Source organism: Crinia signifera, chromosome 2, assembly GCF_055691185.1.
Source record: "Crinia signifera chromosome 2, ASM5569118v1, whole genome shotgun sequence".
Taxonomy (NCBI): domain Eukaryota; kingdom Metazoa; phylum Chordata; class Amphibia; order Anura; family Myobatrachidae; genus Crinia; species Crinia signifera.
In genome coordinates, this window is record NC_139218.1 from 3,464,774 (window position 1) to 3,473,591 (window position 8,818).

General features: G+C 55.5%; 1 protein-coding gene across 1 annotated transcript in view; it reads left to right on the plus strand.

Annotated features, from left to right (window-relative positions):
* PTGFRN (prostaglandin F2 receptor inhibitor) overlaps positions 1-6,023 on the plus strand; it is a 102,238-nt gene extending 96,215 nt beyond the window's left edge. The window contains exons 8-10 of the mRNA XM_083168904.1: positions 731-838; positions 4,003-4,299; positions 5,149-6,023. Of these exons, the coding sequence (XP_083025030.1) occupies positions 731-838; positions 4,003-4,299; positions 5,149-5,318 (575 nt within the window). The 3' untranslated portion in view covers positions 5,319-6,023. The remainder of the gene's footprint in view (positions 1-730; positions 839-4,002; positions 4,300-5,148) is intronic.
* Positions 6,024-8,818: the final 2,795 nt, after the last annotated feature.

Here is an 8,818-nt window from a genome sequence, read left to right on the forward strand (position 1 = left end):
CGCCCCCTGCACACAGCGCAGAGCATCTGTCCCGCAGGCACTGTGCAGCCTTGTCCCCCCACTCCGCCCCTTGTACACAGCGCAGAGCCCCTGTCCCTCGCTCCGCCCCTTGTACACAGCGCAGAGCCCCTGTCCCTCACTACACCCCTTGTACACAGCGCAGAGCCCCTGTCCCTCACTCCGCCCCTTGTACACAGCGCACAGAGCCCCTGTCCCTCACTCTGCCCCTTGTACACAGCATAGAACCCCTGTCTTGCAGGCTTGCTCGTTATCTGTTCATTGCAGACAATTACTGATCTAGTCTGACGTGGCCTAATCTGTGGTTCCACCAAACCTCTACAGCAATGGTGCCCGACCAGTCCTGGTTTTAAGGACAAATGGGTAAATCAAATTGACTGAGGTGTTAAGTCACCTGTGCTCAAGCATGTTTATTCTTAAATCCTGGACAGTTTGGGTATATTGTGGACTGGATACCTTTGTCCTAGTACTGGCTGCAGCGAGGGGGCACCTCCCAGTCCCTGTGTCACAATGAGGCCGGTGCTGTGCGCAGTGTGGTGTTCTCACCCACCGTTCTTTCACCATAGAATGTAGTGTGGGGGGTTGCGGTGATACCTCACTATCCAGCTGTCCACCAGACCCCGCTCTGTCCTGTCACCGGCTCGCTCCCAGTGTACGTGTTATATGCTGCTAGCGTCAGGACATAACCTTATATTCTCTTGTCTCCTATCAGGACCCGTATTCAATGTGTCTGCGAGATCAGACAGCGCCAGCGTATACCGCGGTGAGAGATCAGAGTTCTGGTGCATTATTACCATCGATGGTCCAGCCGTGGATCCAGGTAAGTTACCCGCTGAGCTCACTTTTTAATATGGCAGACGCCTCCCACAATGTGCCTACAAAATGGGCCCTCTCCCTCACGCTTTGTTCTCTTCCCTCAGCCCGCGCTCCGCTCTCTTCCCTTAGCCCGCTACCTTCCCTTAGCCCGCGCTCCCCGCTCTCTTCTTCGCCCTTCGTTCTCTTATCTTAGCCCACTCCCCACTCTCTTCCCTTAGCCAACTCCCAGCTCTCTTCCCTTAGCCCGCGCTCCCCGCTCTCTTCCTCATGCTACATTTTCTTCTCTTAGACCGCGCTCCCAGCTCTCTTCTCTTAGCCCGTGCTCCCAGCTCTCTTCCCTTAGCCCGTGCTCCCCGCTCTCTTCCTCATGCTACATTTTCTTCTCTTAGTCCGCGCTCCCAGCTCTCTTCTCTTAGCCCGTGCTCCCAGCTCTCTTCCCTTAGCCCGCGCTCCCCGCTCTCTTCCTCATGCTACATTTTCTTCTTAGCCCATGCTACATTTTCTTCTCTTAGCCCGCGCTCCCAGCTCTCTTCTCTTAGCCCGCACTCCCAGCTCTCTTCTCTTAGCCCGCACTCCCAGCTCTCTTCTCTTAGCCCGCACTCCCAGCTCTCTTCTCTTAGCCCGCGCTCCCAGCTCTCTTCTCTTAGCCCGCGCTCCCAGCTCTCTTCTCTTAGCCCGTGCTCCCAGCTCTCTTCCCTTAGCCCGTGCTCCCCGCTCTCTTCCTCATGCTACATTTTCTTCTCTTAGTCCGCGCTCCCAGCTCTCTTCTCTTAGCCCGTGCTCCCAGCTCTCTTCCCTTAGCCCGCGCTCCCCGCTCTCTTCCTCATGCTACATTTTCTTCTCTTAGCCCATGCTACATTTTCTTCTCTTAGCCCGCGCTCCCAGCTCTCTTCTCTTAGCCCGCGCTCCCAGCTCTCTTCTCTTAGCCCGCACTCCCAGCTCTCTTCTCTTAGCCCGCACTCCCAGCTCTCTTCTCTTAGCCCGCACTCCCAGCTCTCTTCTCTTAGCCCGCGCTCCCAGCTCTCTTCTCTTAGCCCGCGCTCCCCGCTCTCTTCCTCGTGCTTCGTTCTCTTATCTTAGCCCACTCCCCACTCTCTTCCCTTAGCCAACTCCCAGCTCTCTTTCCTTAGCCCGCGCTCCCCGCTCTCTTCCTCATGCTACATTTTCTTCTCTTAGCCCGCGCTCCCAGCTCTCTTCTCTTAGCCCGCGCTTCCAGCTTTCTTCTCTTAGCCCACGCTCCCAGCTCTCTTCTCTTAGCCCGCGCTCCCAGCTCTCTTCTCTTAGCCCGCGCTCCCAGCTCTCTTCTCTTAGCCCGCGCTCCCAGCTCTCTTCTCTTAGCCCGCGCTCCCAGCTCTCTTCTCTTAGCCCGCGCTCCCAGCTCTCTTCTCTTAGCCCGCGCTCCCAGCTCTCTTCTCTTAGCCCGCGCTCCCAGCTCTCTTCTCTTAGCCCGCGCTCCCAGCTCTCTTCTCTTAGCCCACGCTCCCAGCTCTCTTCTCTTAGCCCGCGCTCCCAGCTCTCTTCTCTTAGCCCGCGCTCCCAGCTCTCTTCTCTTAGCCCGCGCTCCCAGCTCTCTTCTCTTAGCCCGCGCTCCCAGCTCTCTTCTCTTAGCCCGCGCTCCCAGCTCTCTTCTCTTAGCCCGCGCTCCCAGCTCTCTTCTCTTAGCCCGCGCTCCCAGCTCTCTTCTCTTAGCCCGCGCTCCCAGCTCTCTTCTCTTAGCCCGCGCTCCCAGCTCTCTTCCTCACGCTTCGTTCTCTTATCTTAGCCCGCTCCCAGCTCTTCTCTTAGCCCGCGCTCCCTGCTCTCTTCCCTTAGCCCGCGCTCCCTGCTCTCTTCCCTTAGCCCGCGCTCCCTGCTCTCTTCCCTTAGCCCGCGCTCCCTGCTCTCTTCCCTTAGCCCGCGCTCCCTGCTCTCTTCCCTTAGCCCGCGCTCCCTGCTCTCTTCCCTTAGCCCGCGCTCCCTGCTCTCTTCCCTTAGCCCGCGCTCCCTGCTCTCTTCCCTTAGCCCGCGCTCCCTGCTCTCTTCCCTTAGCCCGCGCTCCCTGCTCTCTTCCCTTAGCCCGCGCTCCCTGCTCTCTTCCCTTAGCCCGCGCTCCCTGCTCTCTTCCCTTAGCCCCCGCTCCCTGCTCTCTTCCCTTAGCCCCCGCTCCCTGCTCTCTTCCCTTAGCCCCCGCTCCCTGCTCTCTTCCCTTAGCCCCCGCTCCCTGCTCTCTTCCCTTAGCCCCCGCTCCCTGCTCTCTTCCCTTAGCCCCCGCTCCCTGCTCTCTTCCCTTAGCCCCCGCTCCCTGCTCTCTTCCCTTAGCCCCCGCTCCCTGCTCTCTTCCCTTAGCCCCCGCTCCCTGCTCTCTTCCCTTAGCCCCCGCTCCCTGCTCTCTTCCCTTAGCCCCCGCTCCCTGCTCTCTTCCCTTAGCCCGCGCTCCCTGCTCTCTTCCCTTAGCCCGCGCTCCCTGCTCTCTTCCCTTAGCCCGCGCTCCCTGCTCTCTTCCCTTAGCCCGCGCTCCCTGCTCTCTTCCCTTAGCCCGCGCTCCCTGCTCTCTTCCCTTAGCCCGCGCTCCCTGCTCTCTTCCCTTAGCCCGCGCTCCCTGCTCTCTTCCCTTAGCCCGCGCTCCCTGCTCTCTTCCCTTAGCCCGCGCTCCCTGCTCTCTTCCCTTGGCCCGCGCTCCCTGCTCTCTTCCCTTGGCCCGCGCTCCCTGCTCTCTTCCCTTGGCCCGCGCTCCCTGCTCTCTTCCCTTGGCCCGCGCTCCCTGCTCTCTTCCCTTGGCCCGCGCTCCCTGCTCTCTTCCCTTGGCCCGCGCTCCCTGCTCTCTTCCCTTGGCCCGCGCTCCCTGCTCTCTTCCCTTGGCCCGCGCTCCCTGCTCTCTTCCCTTGGCCCGCGCTCCCTGCTCTCTTCCCTTGGCCCGCGCTCCCCGCTCTCTTCCCTTGGCCCGCGCTCCCCGCTCTCTTCCCTTGGCCCGCGCTCCCCGCTCTCTTCCCTTGGCCCGCGCTCCCCGCTCTCTTCCCTTGGCCCGCGCTCCCCGCTCTCTTCCCTTGGCCCGCGCTCCGCTTTCTTCCTTTAGCCCGCGCTCTTCCCTGGTGATGTCAGAACTATAGGGAGAGTAGATGGGGGATGTGAGGTTGAGATGGAGGAGGTCTTTGTGTGGGTAGTGCTCACATCTCCTCCTCCTCTCTGCAGAAGACATGGCCTTTGAGGTGTCGTGGTACGTGCGGAGACCGGGAGGCTCCGCTGTGTTCCTGGGGGCAGCCGATCGCTCTGCTCAGGTGCACCACGGCCGAAGGAACAGCAGCAGCGAAGTGGCCCTGGAGAGAGTCAGCAACATGGAGTATCGGCTGCGTATCTACAGCTGCGAGGAGGAAGATGCTGGCAGCCATTATTGCGTGGTGACCCCCTGGGTGCGAAGCGGTGACGGCGGCTGGAACAGTCAGGAAACCCTCACCTCCCCCTATGTGTCCATGAGCGTCAGGATGGACTGTGAGTATACCGTAGTGGTCCAGCCTGCAGATGTAACATACAGTATAATAAGTCCGTGATTCCATGTAGGAAATAAACTATTATGTAGAATGATCTGAGTTTGTTTCCTCCATGTCGGCATTATTCTGCATTATATTAGCGCAGGTATTGAATTGAACATAAAGGGGGGGATTCAGCTCTTCCCTGCGCCCCTGCTAATGGGCGGCTATTGTGCCATGTGCCCCTCCCCTGCTGCTGCCGCCGCCTCTGGGCACAAGCTCACTTAGGGCCAGATGTATCAAGAGGAGAGTGAAAAACAGCCAATCAGCTCCTACCTGTTATTCAAACACAGCCTGTGACATGGCAGTTAGGAGCTGATAGACTGTTTATCACTTTCCATTGTATCACTTTTGAAGCTTGATCCATCTGGCCCTTAGGGGTAAATGTACTGCAGGTGATGTCGCCCATATCAAATTCTGTCTGTCATTTCCTAGGATGCAATGGAGAATTTACCCCATAGTGCCTGGGCTCTTTATATTCGGTATACAAGTCCGGTGTCACCAACATGTTACATAGAAACATCTTTCCCTTGTAGCGTAACTGGTGCTAGATGATTAATAATTATATAATCCCGACCTATGTTCTCCTGCCCCTTCCCGCCCTGGTCCAACCTCCCATGTGCAGCAGTCTGTGCCGCACTTGTAGTACTGTATGCAGACAGCAGGGGGCAGAGCATGATATGAGCTGCAGGACATGTTCTAGTGCCACCTACTGGACAAGTGCTGTAGTGTCCTTGTCCGGTCTGAATCGTGTGCACAGTGTGTATAGCTTATTCCAGGCATTCTGTAACTGTACATGTTCCTCCCACAGTACTGAGTGCGTTCCGCTATCCGCTGCTGATCGGAGCCGGCCTGTCTCTGCTCGCGGGACTCTTATCCTGTCTGATCGGATACTGCAGTACCCGGTTCTGCTGTAAGGTCCAGCCGGTGAAGGAGAAACGCCGGGAACACCGCAGGCTCATGCCTATGGAGATGGACTGACGCTAGGACTGTAGGGAGGGACTCCGCTCGGTCTTATGCTGACCACTGACTGTCATCCCGGGGTTACATACAAAGCACAGAGCCGGAATGTGACCTGGGAGCAAAGAACCATTGAGACCAAAGCGGGGTCTTCCCTACACAGACTGGAACGATGGTACGGCAATGGGAGCCTTGCATGCTCCCCCTTTCTGTAAGCAATAAGCCCCCCAAGTACCTGACAGAGGCAAGGCCTGGAATGTGAACCAATGACAATAAAGGGACCTCTGCCAGCTTGGGTACAGGCAGAGAACAGTAGGTGCTGTGTACAGCGCCGTCCTACACACCTGGGTACAAAGGGCCTCCACCACGGAGACACGCCACTTACCTGAAAAGCACATTTTTCCCGGTTTCTTTGGAATGTTTTTCATGTGTTTTTGTTTCTTTTTAAGACTGTCCAGAGATGTTTTTGTATAAATGAGGTTTTGTCTCTGTGTTTTATACTGAAATCGCAGCCACTGGTCCCAATGCAAAACCTGATCTGGGCCTCGCTGTATTCGCCTTTCACCGGCAGAGGCCCCGGGCCGGGATTAACTCTTTGTCTTCCATAGCAGACGACGTAATTGCACTCCTGGGTGGCAGAGAAGGAACCGCCATATTGTTGTGCTTTGTGTTTTTATTCCGTCCTCTCTCCGCCCAAGCAATAAAAACAGTTTATTTTTTACACAAGATGCTGTGGCCTGTTTGGGTGCGCGCCGCGTGGCTGTTTGCTGGGTGCTGGTTGTTTGGTTCATGAAGCTGAAAACTGAGGAGGCCGTTAATTATTTGGCCGCTTACCGTGCTTTGGTTTCTACAATTACTGTCCCCAAGCTCATAGGATTCTATCTCTACCTGATCAGAAAGTTGTAAGGAAACCTCTTTTGCAGAAGAGACGTTTGCAAAGCGTTTCATACAGTGAGCTCCGTTCAGGGGCCGCCATGTTCAGCTACCTTGCTGAACTCTCAATTTTGCCACAAACAATTTAAGGCACCACCGCCCAAGGAAATTCGTCCGTGATGCGCCGGGGGTCTCAGGCAGCTGACAACAGCAGATGTCCATTGCCCACCTTCTTCCTGTACATGGAGACCATCCAATAATTTTGCCCCTGCACACAAGCTTCAAATGGATGTTTATGCAAAACATCCAATCACATGCCTATAGGTGCTATCTGCGTGCGGGAGGACCTTCACGCGGGCAGCGTTTAATGATCTGCAAAACTGCGAATTTCGCAGCTTTGTGGGTCAACCAGAATGACCCCCTTATTCCAAAGTTATTCAGTCACATGACCGCAATTGTTTTATATATGTATTAACAACTTGACAAAAAAAAAATGTTTTGCTAGTGGAAATGCGTCCCCAGGAAAAAATCCGGGTCGGGATTTGGACCAGAGATAGTCCAGGTCCAGATGCAGTAGACTTGGGTAGCCAGGGTCAATGTGACCGGGGTCCTGTTCACTGCAATGTAACAGCCGCCTCTGAGAGATGCTCTTATCGCTACCCCAGCCCCGACTCCCGATGATGTAACCCGCCTGGCATTATGCTGGTTGGGATGCTAATGGGAAAAGTTATGCAAGCCGGTTCACCCCTGGTAAACAATGCCGGGTGCGACCTGGCGTGTATAGTGGTAATGGGGTGATAGTAGCATATAGTGCAGCAGCTCGGACAGTCTGGGGTAAGAGCAGGAACGCTGCAGTCCCATATAACAGTCCCGGGTGTGACCTGGCGTGTATAGTGGTAATGGGGTGATAGTAGCATATAGTGCAGCAGCCCGGACAGTCTGGGGTAAGAGCAGGAACGCTGCAGTCCCATATATCAGTCCCGGGTGTGACCTGGCGTGTATAGTGGTAATGGGGTGATAGTAGCATATAGTGCAGCAGCCCGGACAGTCTGGGGTAAGAGCAGGAACGCTGCAGTCCCATATATCAGTCCCGGGTGTGACCTGGCGTGTATAGTGGTAATGGGGGGATAGTAGCATATAGTGCAGCAGCCCGGACAGTCTGGGGTAAGAGCAGGAACGCTGCAGTCCCATATAACAGTCCCGGGTGTGACCTGGCGTGTATAGTGGTAAGAGGGTGATAGTAGCATATAGTGCAGCAGCCCGGACAGTCTGGGGTAAGAGCAGGAACGCTGCAGTCCCATATAACAGTCCCCGGTGTGACCTGGCGTGTATAGTGGTAATAGGGTGATAGTAACATATAGTGCAGCAGCCCGGACAGTCTGGGGTAAGAGCAGGAACGCTGCAGTCCCATATAACAGTCCCGGGTGTGACCTGGCGTGTATAGTGGTAATGGGGTAATAGTAGCATATAGTGCAGCAGCCCGGACAGTCTGGGGTAATAGCAGGAACGCTGCAGTCCCATATAACAGTCCCCGGTGTGACCTGGCGTGTATAGTGGTAATGGGGTGATAGTAGCATATAGTGCAGCAGCCCGGACAGTCTGGGGTAAGAGCAGGAACGCTGCAGTCCCATATAACAGTCCCGGGTGTGACCTGGCGTGTATAGTGGTAATGGGGGGATAGTAGCATATAGTGCAGCAGCCCGGACAGTCTGGGGTAAGAGCAGGAACGCTGCAGTCCCATATAACAGTCCCGGGTGTAACCTGGCGTGTATAGTGGTAATGGGGTGATAGTAGCATATAGTGCAGCAGCCCGGACAGTCTGGGGTAAGAGCAGGAACGCTGCAGTCCCATATAACAGTCCCGGGTGTGATCTGGCGTGTATAGTGGTAATAGGGTGATAGTAGCATATAGTGCAGCAGCCCGGACAGTCTGGGGTAAGAGCAGGAACGCTGCAGTCCCATATAACAGTCCCGGGTGTGACCTGGCATGTATAGTGGTAATAGGGTGATAGTAGCATATAGTGCAGCAGCCTGGACAGTCTGGGGTAAGCAGGAACGCTGCAGTCCCATATAACAGTCCCGGGTGTGACCTGGCGTGTATAGTGGTAATGGGGTGTGTCACGGACCCACCGGTCGCCTGCTCCGATACGTCAATCTGAGCAGCGCCGGCCGTGACTGGGGTTCACTCAGGACACTCGGGTCCTTTCCTTGAGGTACACTGCCACCAGCCAAAACCTGAGTTTAGCGCCTGAAACTGCGCAAGGGGCGGCTTGGCTCGCCCCTGACCATACAATACAAGATAACAATGGTAACGTTTTTCAGCCGTTCTCTTCCGAGGCTAATGAGTCTTAGGAACACAGAACCAGAACTGGGAATATGTATTATTTATTCCTAGAAATACTACAGAGCTTTAGAAAATAATTACAAGATTTTACAGTGATTTTAAAAGTACACACAAGTTTTAAATGCAATTTCAAAAATAAAAAGGGAAAAAAGACAGAACCTATCTTACACTTAAATACAGATCCTGACGTGGGGGGATCCTCCACAAGAAATCTCTCGTCGCCTACAGCCTGTTTTGCTAGACCCCCAGGTAGTGACACTGACTATCCCAAGGTACAGAGGTTTTATCTGCAGCCTCCCTCATCC